Source organism: Enhydra lutris, unplaced genomic scaffold (assembly GCF_002288905.1).
Source record: "Enhydra lutris kenyoni isolate GAN:26980312 unplaced genomic scaffold, ASM228890v2 scaffoldscaffold21, whole genome shotgun sequence".
NCBI lineage: Eukaryota > Metazoa > Chordata > Mammalia > Carnivora > Mustelidae > Enhydra > Enhydra lutris.
The window spans coordinates 6468399-6487660 of NW_019154105.1; the positions used below are offsets into that span (position 1 = coordinate 6468399).

Consider the following 19262-nt stretch of genomic DNA (forward strand, 5'->3'; position numbering starts at 1 on the left):
AAGATTTTATTTATTTATTTGTCAGAGAGAAAGAGAGAGAGAGCACAAGCAGTGGGAGCAGCAGGCAGAGCAGGGAGAGGGAGAAGCAGGCTCCCCACTGAGCAAGGAGCCCGATGCTGGATCCTGGGATCATGACCTGAGCGGAAGGCAGAACCTTAACCCACTAAGCCCCCCGGGCATCCCAAAACTTGGGCAAAATTAAACATGAAGATTTAAGATCTTGATGATGAGAAAGGCATTTTTCATTCTTCCTTCAGGGAAAATCCTAGAATCCACTGCCTAGGACTTCTGAATGTGGCATATTCTCCCTCATACCCTAAACTGACGTATGAGTAACTTTTTAGAGTTTCCTGTTTCTTTAATTAGACTCTGCCAAGCTTTTTAGACCTTCGTTTTGGTCATCTTCTACTACTTTAAATTTCAGTTAATTAAATCAATACATGGTGAGTAATAATCTACTTTGTGATTCTTATTTACTTTTTCTCCTTTTTTTGGTTCTTTCTCATTTTTTTAAAAAAGGTTTTATGTATTTATTTGAGAGAGAGAGTGTGAGAGAGACAGAGAGCATAAGCAGTGGGGAGAGGAAGAAGCAGACTCCTCACCAAGGAGGGAGCCTGATGTGGGACTTGATCTCAGGACCCTGGGATCATGACCTGAACTGAAGGCTGACGCTTAACCAATGGAGCCACCCAGATACACTCTTCCTTCTCATTTCTTATAACCAGAATAAAAGTGGCTTGTTCCTTACCATTCAATGTTTTTTAATAGAAAGAATTGTGGAATCATCACTGTGATCTACTTTAGAACATTTCCATGACCTCAGAAAGAAACTTTGTACTCATCTCATCTATAGTCACTCGCTATTCCCTTCACTAGCCTCAAGCAGAAAGAAATTTACTTTCTGTCTCTATAGATGCACCTCTCTTGGATATCTCATAGAAGTGGAATTGCATGATATACATATTTGTGTGTGGGTGTCTGGCTTCTCCAACTGAGCATAATATTTTTGAGGTTAATCGATGTTGTAACATCTTTCAGTATTCAGTGCCTTTTTTTCTCAAGTAGTATTCCATTATATAACAATACCATATTTTGATATTTGGATATTTTTTCCACTTTTTGACTATTGTAAACAGTGAGGCCACAAACATTTGAGTATGTCTTTTTACAGACGTGTTTTCATTTCTCCTGGGTATATACTTAGAGGTATAATTGTTGGGTGATAAGGTAACTCTGTTTTTAACATTTTAACATTTTTTTAAAAAGTATGTTTTTCGAAAGTGGCTGCACCATTGTATATTCTCACCAGTAATGTATAGCAAGGTATATTTTTAACTCCATGAAATGACAGCATAACTAGGACAAACCAAGGAACTTTGACTAAGAAGAATTTTTGCCCTGCTTGAGAGATGGGAAGACGGGGGATAATTTTCTTCTGTACCACTTTCTGAATCTATTTTCTATTCCACAGGCTCCCTACAGTAAGAGGAGGCATAACTGTGTTCCGCAATCAACACCATGAAGTTAAAATGAACCCTGACTTGCCAAGACCTCCCTCGTTACAACGAAATGCCCCTCCCTGGGCTCACATACACACAAACGCGATTTTTTAAAATGCTTGTTAATTTCTATTCATATAAAGAGGCAAACACTTTCCTCAGCTTCTCTGTTTTAACAGAGTATAAGTTTATTGCTTTTTTAGAGTTGAACGCTGAATAAACTGAAAAAAAAAAGGAATAATGCCTTTTGCATTGTTATATTCAAATAGAGATTGAGAAAAGAAAGGACTAAACACATTTCTTCTCTTGAGCGGCCAATTTCATACAGCTGACAACATGAACTATATTACATAAAATCTAGTCATTATTCTAGCCATTCAAGTTCAAGCCGAGGTTTACGGCAGACTAATGGCTGTCACTTGAAGCTACTGTTCGTCAGTCTTCAGTGAACTCAAGCAAAAAAACAAGGAAACTGGGAAAAGACAACATAGGGAGTCAAAGAATATTCATATTGACAGGAAACGGCTTCAAAAGAAGCTTCTTGCATTGAATTTGGCAGTGGTACAAGTTACTTTAAAGTGGTGATTTTTAGTGTTGAAAAGTTATTGTGTAATTAGGCTGGGATGAAATAGAAATTATATCACTAGAAATTATATTTTAAAAATATAGAAATTTCTACAGAAAATTCTATAGAAATCAGATAGAAATTATATTTTATTGCTTGCTTTGGTGCCAAACCTCATTCCACTGCCATGGTATAATGTCACATATGCTGGACTAAAAACCAATATGTTATCCACTTTCTTCTTGTGCTATGTTTATTGTATGCATTGAGAAAGAGGAGAAGCAACATAAGTAAAATTCTAGAAAAGAAAGTATGCTTAGAGAGCTCCAAAAGAATCAATATTTCCACCACTACCACCACCACCACCACCCCTGGGCTCCTGTGCTCAGAGGAGCAGATTTTCCTTAACCAGTAACCTGTAGATTCTAGAGAAGAAAGGAATCTACAGAACAGAAGAGAACTGGATTGTCCTCAGGGAGGAGAGGAGAAGTTTTCTGGTGCTTGACTCTACGGAAAAAAGAAGTGATGATGAAAACAGTTTGACTCATAACCCACTCAGTGGAGAAAAAGAAAGGCAGTCCTGGGAAGGGGTAGAAGATGAAAGAGAGAATTTTAAAACATTCCACCCAAGAAGGAATTTGTCCTTTTCTTCACACCCAAGGAAACATAGGTCTACGATACTACTGAAGCCCTCTGACTTGAATCCCGTGGCAGAACGGAAAGACCACAGGCTCTGGAATCAGTCTACATTAGGCTTTAGGATCTGGCTTTTGCTTACAGGTGTTCCCCAGATGGCGGCCATCTTGGTTTGGGTTTCACAGAAGCAGACTCGGAGTCAAGAACTCAAACACAAGTGAAGGGAACTGACAACACAGGAAAGTGACACGTGCTGAGAGGGAGGTGGGGAAGGGAGGCAGGAGAAGGCAGGCCACAGGGACGGCTTTTCAAGCCAGCTGTGGCCAGGAGCCCGTGCAGCTCACTTCTGCCAGGACAACCCCAGGAGCACGTGGAAACCGCCTGTCTCAGAGGTCCCCATCTGAGGGATGAGCGAGGCGGACCGTTGACCAACTCAACTCAGTCCCGGGTTGAAGGCTGCTCCCAGCGCCCTTCAGCAGGTGGCAAAGGGAGACAAAATAAAGTCCTGAAGCCGGGAAGTGTGGATGCCCATAGTAGGCAGCCAAGCCAGCACACCCAGAAGTGAGCACTGAGGAAACGTGGTGTGGCAGTGACCGGGTCAGCTCCAAGGGGTAGAAACAGAAACAGAGAACAAGTGCCCTTTGGGTGCGAGACTTGCTTGCTCTGGTCTCCCCGGTGCTGCCCTATTTTAGGCTTCGATAAATGACGTGGGGACCTAATAGGTGAGAGAGTGCATGAAATAACTTAGTTTTAAACCCGGGCTCCAGCATTTATGAAAAATCACTTTCTTCATAGGTCCAATCAAATCTCATTCAACAGAACCATAAATAAAAGAACTTAACAGAATATTAATTAACCGACAGCAGAAACCGAGTAAATATAAATCTTGTTACTCTGGGTCCATTTCCTTCTTTCCACCTTGGGGCTCTCCCCACTTTATTTTGCCTTCTCTTAGAAAGAGGAAAGGTGACTGCCGTACTTCATTTAGTGCCCGGGTTCAGAAACCTGACTGAGCCTGGCCCACTGGAAGAGTCCACAGCCTGCACTCATCAGAAATGCCAAATGCATCAACTTCCGTATGTTTGGGAAGCCATGATCGCAATTCTTTCAAGATCCTGCCCCAACTCATGTGATCGTAAAGGGTGAGTCACGAGCACCAGGACACAACCGTCATGCAATCCTGAAGAACAAAACTAATTAACTTTCCCGCTGCTCATGCTTAAGTCGATGGCTGTGTGGTTTTTGATCTGCTGCTCGAAAGTGAAAATACGAAAAACAACCCTCTGCCCCCTAAAAACTCAAGGAATAAAGGAAAGTGTCAAGCATTTTCTACAAACTCATCGCCCCAAATCTACTCACTGTTTACTCTCCTATCTCACATCCAATGGGTGCATTACTGCTGGGACCCAGCCAGATCCTGTGTCTGAATTCCAGAAGCTAACTTCCCGGTTTCCCTGAGAGGAGGCCTAAAAAAATACGAACTTCTCAGAGGACTACACACAAGATGATGAAGCTTAAATTATGTCTATACAACTCCTCCCACTGAAATTTTCAACTTTTTAAAACAAAGGAGCAAGACAATTACTTCTAGAAGTTTAACCTTTCTTCCGACCTTCTAGCAAATGTGTGGTTTACGATACAATTTAATCCCCGAAGTGCTAGGCACTTAGTCCAGCTAACTCGAAGACTGCTTATTCCATTTAAATCGACTGTGTGTTAATTCCAAATTCATGTCATAGTTTTCTGTAATCTTGAGATCTTTAGAATTCTCAGATTTGTCTAAACCATTGCCAGGAGCTGAGAATGGCTGAGGGACGAGGCCAGCCGGGCGAGGACACTACCGGGAAGCCGGGGCTTTGAGCAGCTGCGTGTGGAGGTCCCAGGATTGTGCTAAGTGAACACACTAGGAGGAGAGCTAGAAAGTGTGCCTTTCGGGGAGCATGGGTACTAATGAGAGTCATGGAGCCAGAGCAGGCAAGGTAAGCCTGGAGAGAGACAGCAACGTGGGAGACCGAGCCGGAGCTACGCTGGCGATTATGGAGTGATAGGCAAATCACAGTAGTTCAGTTACATTTTAAGGTAAGCAAGAGCTAGAAAGGGACGAGCAAAATAGTTTGGCACAATGAACCCTGCTCCATGGAAGACCATCTGCTGTGGTGTCGATCTCCTCACCATGCTGGAAGGCAAGAACTTGGAGCACCCCAGAAAATCAGTTCTCCACCAGCATGAACCTTGAGCCCGATTCCCTGTGTAGACTGGATGCAGGCCCTGTTGGCATTCGACCCTTTCTGTTCATTCAGTCAATTAGTGTTTCTCCTTGGGTAACAGGCCTGATTGGAGAGTTAAGGTTTTATTTCTCATGTCTATCCAGGTGATGGAATGTATCCAGCCCAAGGGATAAGCTCAGGGTTCAGGCTGATGGGGAGCAGGAGTTTAAGTCAACTGAGGAAACAAGGGCACGAGAGAGAAACAAAGGCACTGTTGATGACTGTATGTTAAAATGAAATACAGCAAGATCCCTGCGGAAAAACAACAATCGGAGGGGTGAACTGAGACCAAGGTTAGAACCTTGCCCAAGTGAAAAGCAGGAAGCAGGGTCTGGGAAGATGTGGGGAGTCCAATTTATTGCTGAGGTGAGGTCTCAGGTGTGTTCCTCATTTCATGGTACAAGCTACCTTCAAGGTGCCCTTGGGCTGCCTGGCTTTTTTCCACAGGTCACACATCCCACTCCTTCTATCAGCTGATTGTGACTTGGGACAAAGTAGATGGAAGTATACTTTGGAACTACAAATGACAATGTAGCTTTTACTTTCAAAGGTGTTTTTCAGGCTTACATTTTAAAAAGTCTTAGATTAGCACCTAACTAGTTTTACAACCTTCTACCAGCCTCATGCTTATCTATAAAATGGAAATAATAATGGGACCTCTATCTCACAGAGCTTTGTGAAGCTTTGGTGGGATGGCATGCCAGTGACAGAGTAGGACCTCAGTAAAGTTAGTCATATTACTAGGACAAAAGCAACTCCAGTAGATCTTGTTGGCTTGAGGTGATGAACAATCCTAGAGGTCAACAGTTATGGGATAGAGAAAGATAAACCTCTCCCAACTAATCAAAAAGAGAATATTTGCCATTTATTTGTGTATCACTCCATAAATTATAATTAAAAATTTTGACTGTTGTCTTTTGGAAGGCCTTGTCCTGTTGTAAACCCAAGAGGTACCTTAGAAATTCATATGAGGGAGAGAAGAGAAGGGATTTTAAGAGCCAGCACTAGAAATCACCCAGAGTTTAAATATACTCCATCAGTTCATCTCACCATAAATAGAGAGGACTTGTGATATGATACACCCTCACACCCCATACTGAAATCCCATCCAAGGTGCTCCTACAATGTGTGATATGATCTGACCCCTGACTACCTTTCAATTTCATGTCATACCACTCTCTCTCTCTTGCTTACTTCTATAGACTATATGTGCCCTCTCCACACCTGAATTCATATATTGAAACCTATTCCCCAATGTGATGATATTGGGAAGTTGGGGCCTTTAGAGGTGATTAAGTCATGAGGGTAGAGCCTTCATGAATGAGATTTGTGCCTTATAACAGACCCCAGAGAGCTCCCTCACCCCTTCAGCCATCTCAGGACACAGTGAGAAGATGGCCATCTGTGGACCAGGAAGCAAGACCTCACCAGACCCCAAATCTACAGGCACCTTGATCTTGGACTTCGCAGTCTCCAGAACTGTGAGAAATTAACTTTTGCTGTTTACAAAGCACTCTGACTTTGGTACTCTCTTATAGCATCTGAAAGGCTAAAACCCTTACTATGGTCCAATAACACTGACTTTATTATTTTTTTTCTAACATCCCAAGACTCTCCTGCCTAGACCAACTTACCTCTTTGTGTGTCTGATTTCATATTTCTCATCCAACAGGTGTCAGCTCAGATGTTATCTTACCAGAAAACTCTTCTCTGGTTACCTATTTAAAGAGAACCCTGCTTCTCATACCTCTAGGCCACAAATGCTACCACTCTTGAATCCATCATACTGTTTGTTTTTTAATGATACTTACCAATCCTGGAATTATCATGGATGAACATATTGTTACCCTCTTTCTCCTGGAATATAAGTTCCGTGAGGGCAGAGAATTATCTGCTCAGTGGTTCAGTGTGAGGTAATGAGTGCTACCAGGATAAGGAAATCAGTCAAATATATCTTTGTTACGTGGGTTGCTAGCTCTTGTTTGACACCTGCTATTTTCCCACTAGTCCCTATCATCGTAACTAAATTCTTGATTGTGTTTTGTCGTTTCCAAGCACTGTTGTTTAGCTTGGAATACTTATAACAACTCCACTAGGTAGAATGCTGTGTTTTCAAAAAAGAGAGACCAAGGTCCGGCAAAGCCAAATTACTCCCTATGGTCTCATAGCCAGTAGAGACCATGGTAGAAATGAAATGTTCATTTTCCCTCCAAGCCCTACATCGTCTGGAATGTGTATTGTGCTATCCTGGACAGCCTTTCCTAAAATGGGGGAAAAAGAAAGAAAAGAGCAGAAATCACAACCCTAAATCAGTACAAACATACCAAAGAGCACTGAAAAATAAATACTTTAGATAAATACCATAAATCTCTATGATAAAATACAGTTCAAGATCGAGAAGGATCTTAATAATAGATGGGTGGATGGCTGCGGAAAGAAAAAGTGCGATTGACGTAAGAGCAAATTCAGACTTAGATGTCCAGGCCTGAGTGTCCTGTACACCTATCTGCCAAGTTACAAAAGCCTCCTCTGAAGGGAGGAAAGAACTGTCCCTTCCATTCAGTGGCTCGAGATACACAAGTTATCTTTTGTGGGGAGAGTCATTAGAAGATGGCGAAAACAGTGCTTCAGCTGGGCAGGGAAACTTGGCCTCACTTCCTCTCAGGGGCTGGGCTGTCAGAGCATGAGAGCTGGATGGGCCAGAGAGAACACCAGCTCTACGGCGGTTTGGATCAAGATGTTCGCTGCTTGGAAGTACATGGAAGGGAGAGATGTGGAAAAATCGGGCTATGGGTTAGTTAAGACCCAGAAAGTTCTTTGGTTTTTGTTTTTTAGTTTTGTTTTGTTTTGTTTTTAAGATGGATAGGAAGTCTCTCATTATGTGTCTCCAGTCACATTGTGGGTTCGTTAAAATGAGACAGACAAATATTCCTTAAGTTGTGTTCCCTGCATAGAAGGCAATGCCTTGAAAACCTATTAGCTTGGGAAAAAAGCAGAATTCTTACCAAGTCTACTATCCATTTGGCACATCACCTCGCATGCTACTTGAATAAAGTCATTTTCAATGACAATGATGAGATCATGAGCTTAGTTTGTGACAAAAAAAGGATACAACACTTTAAGCAATTTCTAAATTGGGTAATTTCTAAAAAGTTAAATAAAACCATGAATTTCTCTTTTTCCCAATCTAATTCAACTCAACAAACATTTACCAAACATTAAGTATGTGCAAGACATCATAAAAGAAGACCCAAACTCAACTTACTTGCCTCATTTTTTAAAAGAGGTTTTTCTACCATATCATTTGCGCATCTTTCTAACAAAGATTTTTTTTTTTTAAGATTTTATTTATTTGACAGACAGAGATCACAAGTAGGCAGAGGCAGGCAGAGAGAGAGGGGGAAGCAGGCTCCCTGCGGAGCAGAGAGCCCGATGTGGGGCTCGATCCCAGGACCCTGGGATCATGACCTGAGCCAAAGGCAGAGGCTTTAACCCACTGAGCCACCCAGGCGCCCCTCTAACAAAGATTTTTAAAGAAGATTTTAAATTTTTTAAAATTTAAAGATTTTTAAAGATTTTTAAAGATTTTTAAAGAAGTATTCATTCATCTTTCTCTTCATTCATTAATATATTTTCATTGTCATCACTGTTATGCATGGTGTAAGCACTGGGAATAACAGAACGAAAAGAAGGAAGGAAGGGGAGAGGGAGGGAGGTGGGGAAGGAGGGGGAAACATCCTTAGCTTCTAGAGTTTAAGAGCCTAACAGGAGCTAGGATTCATTTGAAAATATAAATGGCACAACCAGAAAGCACTTATCCCCTCACTAGCTGAGCTTTACACACATGTGCACACACATGTGCACACACACACAACACACACACACAATTGTTTGCTAAGGCAATAACCGTCTTGGCAAATAAACGAACTTTAGTGAGTCTCCGTTTTCTCTCTGTGTCATGAGGAAGTTGGATTGAAGGATTGTTGAGGTTCTTTATAGCTCTAAAATCCTATAAATCATTTCACATTTGTGAAGCATTCACTGTGTGTGAATGTGAGGTACTTTGCCAGGAAATGCAAGACACACAGCTCGAAGTAGAGTTCATTTGGCTTTAAAGAGATTATAATTTGTTGTCATCGTGCCAAATGGAAACAACTACCTATATCAGAAAATGGTGTGAATAAACACGTTGGAGAGATCACAAGGAGGAATTCACGCAAATGTAGGACAGGGGTGGATCTGAGGGAACAAAACATGGTTTCAGGACAGCAGACAGAGACAGCCCTGGCAAGAAGGGCAAAGGATGTTAAAGGAAAAAGCAAGACTAGTAAGAAAAGAAACCCAGAAAGTATTGGTTGTGTTAAAAGATCAATAACAAGCTGACTTAGCTTGGTACTTGAAGGAAATGGAAAAGATGACTTTGGGGAAAACAAAATCAACCAGCCCAAGGTCTGGGGTTGCCTAGAAATCTATTTCAAATTGAACTCAGGGGCTATGGCTGAAGAACTAGTAAAAACGGTTTTAGTGCAGAAGAAATGGGCCATGAGAAATGGTATGGCTGATGCTGGTGTGTTGAGACTGAGGAGCACTAAGGAAGCTAGAAGGTTGGGAAGTGCTGAATTTAGACAAACGGATATGGAAAATCTAGAAATGAGGAAATCTCAACATGACCATCCAGACAATTTATGTCCTAAAGGAGTAATTTCCTGACCTAAACGAGTCATTTCCTGACCTAAACGAGTAATTTCCTAGCCTATTGATATGTCTAAGATTTCTCCCAGTGCATTAAAGCAGTTCATTTCACTTTAAATATTTTATTTATTTATTTATTCATTCATTCATTCATTCATTTACATACTTACTTATTTTAGAGGGCAGGGCCAGACAGAGAGGGAGAGAGAGTCTTAAGCAGACTCCACACTGAGGACAGAGCCCAACGTAGGACTCGATCTCACGCCCCCAGGACCACCATGTGAGCTGAAACCCAGAGTGGGACGCCCCATCACCTGCACCGCCCAGCTACCCCCGGTTCATTTCACTTTAAAGTGGCAGGTCAGTTGAGAGGTTTTGGGTACACCTCTCCAGAGGAGGAATAATTAGAGAGGATTCATGGATTAGATCGAATCACTAAGGCTAGAAGAACCCACCTAAAAATCTGAGTAGTGTCAGTCAGCAGGAAGCCTGGAGACACAGGTTTGAGGACGCCTCTGACTTCACCGACAGAGAAAGAATGGGATGCTGGGGACGGCAGAGGGTCAGTGAGCTGAGCCTTGGTGGACAAGGGCTAGAGGAAGGCTGTGATTTGGACTGACAGCAAGAAGAGGATGGTGTTACACGCAGAAGGAGGAGTTTCAGAGAAGGTGATGCCATGGAAGACGGAACCACAGGATTTACACACCAAGAGTCCAGTGAAAGCAAAGACGCCTCCCGGGGAGCAGGAATTAGGAACACGTGTTCTGAGAGTGGAGGACGCAAGAGCCCAGGGCAGCAGCTTCTTCAGAAGGTCGTGTCTGAAGGGCACAAAGAGGTGCCACCCGGATGAGGACACCACGAAGACACGTACTAAGAACTGTTAAGTGACTCCCCCTTCTATGGGTCTTGACCGACTTTGAAACGGTTGCTTGAGCAACAGTCATACCTATTTTACGGTACCTTTGTGCTGCTTTTAAAGACTGTTTTCCTCTAATAAATTTTAAAACGCACATAACAAAATATTAACCCCATATTTTACCCAATATATAGCTCTAGAATCTAGACAGAGCCAAATATTTGGTAGGCGGCGATGACTGGATGGCACAGCCCGTTAAATGCCTGGACCCCGCGGAAGCAGAATGCCTGGATTGAAATCCCGATTCCATCACTGACCAGCTGTGAGAGCTGCAGAAAGGTACTCAAACACTGTGTCTCCGTTTCCTATGGATACATCTGCAAACCCTATTACCTTCCTCACAGAGCTGCGGAAATCAAATGAGTTAACACGCGTGGGGGTCTTGGAATAGAGCGTGGCACGTTGTCCGAGCTCAGCCGGTGTCAGCAGCTGCTGTCCTTGGGAATCATTATTGTATTTGTTTCTTGATTTCTGAACCCTGGAGCAGGTGCACCCCTACCACAGGTGGAACCGCTCTTCTCAGCCACAAGGCAGAGTGAGTCATCATAAAATCAGGCTGCCAACTTCCTGAACTATTGAATTACTTGAGCTTCTACATACAATCATTACTAAAGAAAAAGGTGCCCTTTCTTTTTGAAGTTCACAGATTACAGAGGCTCTCTCCTCAACCCCACCTTTCCTTTTCAAGGACATTGAACCTCCAAGAAAAAGACGGGAAAATGATTGCTTTTATTGCCACTCTTTTGTAGTTCCTTTTCCCATTCATTCTCCTAAAGAAAAAAAGACTTCATTATGTTGTCATGCATACCTGGCAGCTTATAACTGCTTTGGTGTAAGTGTACGTGCCTTTCCCATGTAGGATTCAACATGTCCTACCCTTTCCCTTCCCCTACAATGGGGGTCATCCTACCTTGAGGCAATAGTGGACACCTGGCTACCAGTGTAAGAGCTGGTGTGCACTTTTCTCACTGTTCTAGAGAAAGGATCTGGGATACGCATGATCAGCCATTAAATTTCACTTTAGTACCAACTCTGACATGGTCTTACTTACATGGACTTTCATCAGTGTTCAAATGCTTGGTGGTAGGCAAAATCAACCCTCTCCCCGCAAAGACGTCCATGTTCTAATCCCTGGAAACGGAATGTGTCAGATTATATGACAATGGGGAACTGCGTTTGCAGATGGAATGAAAGCTGTTAGTCAGCGGATCTTAAAATAGGGAGATCATTGGGATGCCTGGGTGGCTCAGTCAATTAAACGTCTGCCTTCAGCTCAGGTCGTGATCCCACGGTCCTGGGACTGAGTCCTGCATCCCACTCCCTGATCAGCGGGGAACGTGCTTCTCCCTCTGCCTGCCCCTTCCCTGCTTGTGCACTTGCTCCTGTACTCTCTCTCTCCGACAAATAAATAAGTAAATAATAATAAATAAATAGGGAGATTATCTTGGTGGGCCCAGTATACTCCCAAGGGTCCTTAAAATTGAAAGAGGGAGGCAGAAGTTAGAGATCAGAATGATGCCATGTGAGAGGGACTTAATCTGCCATTGCTGGCTTTGGACGGGGGCTGCGTGCCGGGGAACAGAGGCGGCCTCTAGAAGCTGGAAAGGGCAAGGACACAGGTTCTCCCCTCGAGCGTCCCAAAGGAACTCAGCCTTGCTGACACCTTGACCTTTGCCCAGTGAGACCTATGCTAACTTCTGACCTATGGTTTAAGCCACTAAGTTTGTGGTGATTTTTTTTTTCAAAGATTTTATTTATTTATTGGACAGAGAGAGAGCACAAGCAGGGGGAGCTGCAGGCAGAGGGAGAGAGAAGCAGACTCCCCACTGAGCAGAGAGCCCGATGTGGGGCTGGATCCCAGGACCCTGGGATCATGACCTGAGCTGAAGGCAGACGCTTCACTGACTGAGCCACCCAGGCACCCCAGTTTGTGGTAATTTTTGCAGCAACAATGAGAAACTGATTCGTGTTCCATCTCTGGAGATCTGCCAGGCATCTGCATCTCATGGACTCTACCTCCCCACCTCCCCCTGCCTACTACTCTGTTGCATCTTTGCTTATTAATGCAATAGAATTTACCGAGCACAGGGGCACCTGGGTGGCTCAGTCATTAAGCATCCGCCTTTGGCTCAGGTCATGATCCCAGGGTCCTGGGATTGAGCCCCATGTTGGGCTCTCTGCCCAGTGGGAGCTCTCCAGCTCCCCTGTGCTTGTAGTGCCTCTCTCTCTCTCTGTCATAAATAAATAAAATCTTAAAAGAAACAAAAAAGTTACTGAGCACATACTCTGCCAGGCACTCCACTGGATCCTGGAAATGCAAGACGAAATAAGACGTAGCCCACATCCTCTCGCTGACTTGACAAATATTTGTGTACCGGGCTCCTCGGTTAGATGTGGCAGAAACGTCAACAGCCCCCGCCCTAAAGAAGCTCGTACACTCCTGAGAAGACGACCAACACGACTAAAAAAATTCTGATTTCATGTAATAAATGCAGGTTGGAAGAGTATAGAAGAGAGACTCCCTAACGCACCTTGATGAAACCAAGGAAACTCTGGAGAGAGGAAGAAACGGAGCTCGGCGGAGTCAGTTTGCCAGACAACAAGAGCTTCGAAGAACCGTGACCCTTGAAGTGTGGCTAGCACGCATGAGGACCAGAACTGTACATTTGGTTCCATTTCACTTTTCACTGAAATGGAACTAGCTAGATGGGGCTGGGGGCTACATAATGGGCAGAGCAGACTGCACCAGATTACACCCTTGAAAGGCAAGAGATTGCCTTGCCTGTCTCCTTTGTCCTCTTCTTACTCACTGGAAAGCAGGTGTTGTGGCGAGTCCCCTGTGACCACACAGGTGGGGCATCCCCTCAGGGTGGATGTAAGAAAATTAGAAGGAACTTGGGTCTTGGGTCTCTGACCTCGGGCAGCTATCTTTCATTCTGGCTTATGCTCAGATCGTTATGTGAGAGCGACAGAAACTCCGGTATGGTTTAAGCGATTGTTTTTTTGGATCGCTGTACAGCAGCCAAATCTGTATCCTCATACAACTGTCCCCTAGAATAATAAAAAGCAATAACCGTAACCTTTGCTAAGATCTTTTTTGAGCACCTTTGTGTGCCAGGCACTATGCTAACTGCTCTAAACGCATGGTCTCCTTTAATCCCCATACATTCGGATAAGGGAGGTAATAGTATACCCATCCACACACCGTTCTGCAGATTAAATGGAGCCTTAGAGGACTGGCTCATGAGTGGTAGCATTCGGCCTGTCCTACAGCAAACTGTAGTCCAGTGTACAGACACATAATATCTTACCACATAAGGCCAGGCAAATTGGGTCTACGGCCAGAATTCTAACATGCAGATACGATATTTATATTTGTAGCAGACATTCTCAGTTGTCTACCTAGCATCCATTTCCTCCTTCCTCGTGAAAAAAGAACCCCAGTTTATTCAAACCGTGGGCAGAGTTTCCTTGACATCAGGAAAAGTAGGTTCCAGGAAAGAAATCCTGCTGGTCTAAACGAGTCATGATAACCCAATGCCCCTTGGCTAGGAATTGGTCTGAGGAGAGGTATGTGACACACTTCTGGCTAATGAGATGTAAGCAAAGGTCTGTCTCTTTCCAAACAAAAAGCCAAAACCCTGCCCAGGATAAAGATGCAACACCGGAGGCACGGCATCCATCATGTAACCATGAGGACAAAAACCAAGGTCATAGGGATGGCAGCGTGGAGAGATCACTGAAGTCCACATTGATATGATTGAACTGTGGCTCCTTGCATGGGCAGCCTACCTCCAGACTTCCTGAAGTATGAGAAAAACAAACCCCCATTTACCCAGGCCACTATCAGTCAGGTTTTCGGTCACTTACAGCTGGATGCCTTCCTCACTGATACACATAGGTATACATATACCTTTTGTTCTCTTAGAAAAGACGAGAAAAAGCCACAAACCTTACAGTGGTATCCCACACACTCTTGGCTGCCTGCTAGAAACCAATTATCCACAGTAAGAATCCATTTCCATCTCTCTCAAAATACAGTTTTGGGGATATGAAAACTAACCTAAACAGGTAACAGAGTTGGGCAGAAGGCATATTTATCCCTTTCCCACCCTCAAACTAAAAAAACGTTTCCCCCCGAATTGCAAATGTTTCTTAAGCAATGCATATGTGTAAAAAGCATTTATGTTCTGTTGCTGTAGACAGTTAACATTCTGAAATTTCTGTAATCTCTCTTAATCTCTGTAGTCGAAGAGAAAAACAGAAAGACTAACCCTAAAAAAAAAAAAAAGGATCCATTCAGTGGGTATTCCCAGTCATACCAAAGAAAAAGAACTGAGGCATGTCATGGGAGACTAAGGTTTAAAAGTTAGTTTAAAGACATAGATAAAGAAAAGAGGCAGAAATGGTGTTTTGCGTTTGATTTATACAGAAAGTTGATTTACTTCTTTCTGAGTGTGCAAAAAGCAGTAAATAATATTTATGTAATCGATTGTTCCAGAATTATAAAGAAATTCTAAAATATTCTGGAATGCTGGATATTCTCATTGGGCGGGAGAAAGAGCAGATATTTTTCTGGTCATATGCTCAACAAAGGAACACATTCATAAACATACAGCATGCCACCCCCATCACCGCGTTGTTCATCTTTAATCTGATTTATAACTGAAAAGATCATGTGGTAGCTGCTTTTGCACTATTTCATTCACAAAAAGATGACCCATTGAGCAAGCACATTCTCCCCCAGGGATTTCCTAGACTAAACGGACTAGACGCATTTTTTTTCTTTCCGACGCCAAGCCATACAGAGTATCTCCAGCTGTCATCTGAAGGGTGTGCAGCAGCAAATGAAGCAATATTCAGGCAATCCCCGACATTACGGTTGCATTTCTGACGGACCTGGCACAAGTTTCGAAGTGGAAAACGCATGCGAACAAAGACAGGGTCACAAAGAGAAACATACCTTAGAGATGATCAGCGGCTCCCCGCGCTCCAGGCCGCCCTTCAAAGTAAAGCCCCAGGGAGCGCCCCCCTGCAGCAGCGCTTCCAGGTAGAGGTACCTGCCCTGGGGGGTGCCGTGAGGGTTCCGTGGGGCAGCGGCCTCCTCCAAGTTCTCCGGGGTCCTCATCGCGCCCAACGCATGGTCCCTCGAGTTGATTTTAAAGCCGGAACCGGTTCCGAGCGCCGCATCCCATCCTCGGAGATACTCGCCGGCCAGAGCGGGGTCCGGAGACGCGAATTCTTCCCGGTGGAAAAAGTCCTTCCGAGCTCTACCGCAAGAGGCCGAACCGGGACTTTTCACTTGCACGTGTTTGAATGTAAATTTTCCTCCTGGGATTCCGGATCTCGCCGAGGGCCCGCGGGGCTATACGTCTCCCCACTCCGTTTGGGGGAAAAACACAAAAAAGCCTTCTTTCTGTGTCACTCTCAAGACCCCCTTTACTTGGCGCCCACACCCCCGACCTTGTTTCTGTGTATTTGACAGAGAAAATCAGAACAGTTTTGCAATCTAGCAGGAGAATCGCAGAAAGCCCTGCCACGACCCCCCGCGTCCTGATGGATGACCCCGCCTTGCCCCCCGGCGAGCGGGACCACCACAATAGCCTCCCGCCCCCGCAGGCCTCTCGGAGGAAGCCCCGACCGGGCCCCGGGCCTCGAAGGTCCTAACGCGTCCCGCGGGCGGAGCCGCTGCGCTGAAACTGTTCGCTAAAGTTTCTCCGCAGTCAGCCCGCGGCGCGTTTCTTGGGGGGGGGGGGGGGGAAGAGTTTTTGAAAGATGGACAGAAAAATGGAAAAAAACAAATAACAAAAAAAAAGCCGCGTGGTTAATGAATCCTCAGGGGAGCAGACCCACCCCCCCCCCCGGCGGCCGCTGAGCTCTCCCGGTGTCCTCGGGGACGCCCTTGGCGGCCGCGCGTCTCTGCCAAGACCCCCAGCAGGGAAGGGGGGGAGCGTGGGGGCGAGCGGGGGCCGCCCCCTGCCTGCCCCGCGGCCGCGGAGGGAACCCGGAGCGCGCGCGCTCGCGGCCCGCACAGGCTCGCGGCGCGGGAGCCGCAGGACGTCGGACGCGCGGGGCAGGGCCACTGCCGCCGAGCAAGGACGCGAACAGCCCGGCGGCGCCGATTACCGCCGAGTGTCGGGGGCGACACAGCCTCTGGCGGTTTTTAAAACTCCCGGCGCTGCGGCTGGTCCCCGCGCTGGGGCAGCAGCGCCTGCAGCAGTTTCGTGAACAGTCCGGGGACGCGGGGCTGGCACGGGGTTTTATTTGCTGTTGTCAGAAGAAAACACCAAGTGTCCTACGGGACCCGCTTCTCGTCCGGAAATCGGACTCGCCCATCCAATTTCTGCTTGTTTGACGCAAAACAAACAAGCAGCAGCTTTCTTCTCTCTTTTCATTGTTACCTAGTCCTTAAACCAGAAGGAATGGACTTAATTCCTGGCAAGGAGTGGGTCCTCGCAGCTGAATGTTATTCTACTTTTAGGTTATCAGTGCAACTTTGTAATGTATGAAATTTAGCATGGCTGCTTTTTATTAAAAACGTGGACAGTGCAAGGGAACTATACATTATACAGAGCGGCTCGGCGATTAAGTTATTGGAACAATCTGGAACTATTTCCAAGGCATATGTGTGCTAAACTTTTTTCTTTAAAAGTATGCAGTACTGGGCGCCTGGGTGGCTCAGTGGGTTAAAGCCTCTGCCTGCCGCTCAGGTCATGATCCCAGGGTCCTGGGGTCGAGCCCCACGTCGGGCTCTCTGCTCAGCGGGAAGCCTGCTTCTCCCTCTCTCTCTCTGCCTGCCTCTCTGCCTACTTGTGATCTCTCTCTGTGTCAAATAAATAAATAAAAATCTTTAAAAATAAAATAAAAGTATGCAGTACTGTGAATTATGTGGGAAATTGATGTTTAAAATTACTGTGGGTTTTGGTATCGATTTAATTGGAATCTTTGTACTTAATGAGAATGTAATAGGGAAGCAGACATAGTATGCAAATAAGCCCAGATGATATTTAATGTACAACACACAACTGTTATTGGGTGTTCAGTCATCTGAAGGGCTCGACAACAACAAAAATGTACAAAAAAGGTACAATCTCGTTTTTACGTAACGGCAGTATTTTAGTGGAAGCATAAAGTGTACCAAATCAAAGTATACGACAAATGTCTGATTCTTAATAGTAATGGATGCAATTTTTATTGCTGCTTCCTTTTGCAGCTTAATTTATAAATTAAGAATAAAAGGAGAGGGACGCCTGGGTGGCTCAGTTGGTTGGGCGGCTGCCTTCGGCTGGGGTCATGATCCCAGCATCCTGGGATCGGGTCCCGCATCGGGCTCCTTGCTCGGCGGGGAGCCTGCTTCTCCCTCTGCCTCTGCCTGCCACTCTGTCTGCCTGTGCTCACTCTCTCTGACAAATAAATAAATAAAATTTAAAAGAATAAAAGGAGAAACACTGGCTTTTCTTTCACTTGATTATTCAAAGTGCATGCGTGTGTGTGTGTGTGTGTGTGTGTGTACAGTTAGTGTCCTAAGTAAATGAATAATTTCTTTTTAAATTATTTTTGTGGCACTTATGATCTAACTCCTAATTCATTTCGTAAAAATTGACATTTTGCAGAATCAACATTTAATATTAAAAGTAATGAAGAGGGGCACCTGGGTGGCTCGGTGGTTTAAAGCCTCTGCCTTCAGCTCAGGTCATGATCCCAAGGTCCTGGGATGGAGCCCCGCGTCAGGCTCTCTGCTCAGTGGGGAGCCTGCTTCCCTTCCTCTCTCTCTGCCTGCCTCTGCCTACTTGTGGTCTCTGTCAAGTAAATGAATAAAATCTTTAAAAAATAAAAAAATTTAAAAAATTAAAAGTAATGAAGCTATAAACAAAAGGTAAAGGAAAAAAGAAAAAGGCAAACAATGAAGAATACAACTCGATGTTTATAGACCGATGAAAACTCTGTATTATCATCAAAGATATTTAGAACCTAAATATTTGATGAAAATTGATACATAATCTGAAAAAAATGTCAAAATTCCTTTGGTAGATATATAGTATAGCAACTGATAGATCCGCGTTAGAATAACTTTTTCTCCCATCTTGCATTGCTCAGAGTCAAAGAATATATCCTTGTTTTTGGAGATAGGCACAAGGAGGCCATGAAAAGGCTAAATCATCTGACAGGAGTCATCCTCCAAACAGCATAAAATTAAAATCTTCAGACATTTAGGGAAGGAATCTCAGTTTAAGGTAGGTCTTTTGCATAATTTATAGCAAAAAGACAACTTTCTATGTGGCCAGCATTGCTAATTCATAGGAAGAACTTCTGCTAGAGCATGTGATTGGGACCCAAATTCTAATTAGAGAATGAAATGAGACCCCCCCCACTCCTTCCCAGGGAGAGAGAAGCAGTCCTATTGTCTCAAGAAGTGGAAGGGACAGGATTCTAACTGAGAACAGGGTAGTTTTCTTTCTAAATCTTTGGCTTCAGCTTCAGGCTTTCTGAAGAAGGGCTTGTTTGTTTGTTTTCTGCTCAGTCTCTCTCTGGAGAGCCACTCTTTCACTATCCTGCGGTGCTGGTAGGCTGACACTGCTCCTGGGCTCCAAGGGTGGACATCTGATCCAGGCATCGACTGCCCTTCCGCTCAAATGATTGGCATGTAGTAGGGCATGTGATTCAAGCTCGGTCAGTGTGATAGCTAG

General features: G+C 44.5%; 1 protein-coding gene across 1 annotated transcript in view; it reads right to left on the reverse strand.

The window, feature by feature from the left end:
* LOC111149141 (protein Shroom3-like) overlaps nt 1-15703 on the reverse strand; it is a 288780-nt gene extending 273077 nt beyond the window's left edge. The window contains exon 1 of the mRNA XM_022506085.1: nt 15539-15703. Coding sequence (XP_022361793.1) covers nt 15539-15703 — 165 coding nt within the window. The remainder of the gene's footprint in view (nt 1-15538) is intronic.
* Between the last annotated feature and the right edge of the window lie 3559 nt (nt 15704-19262).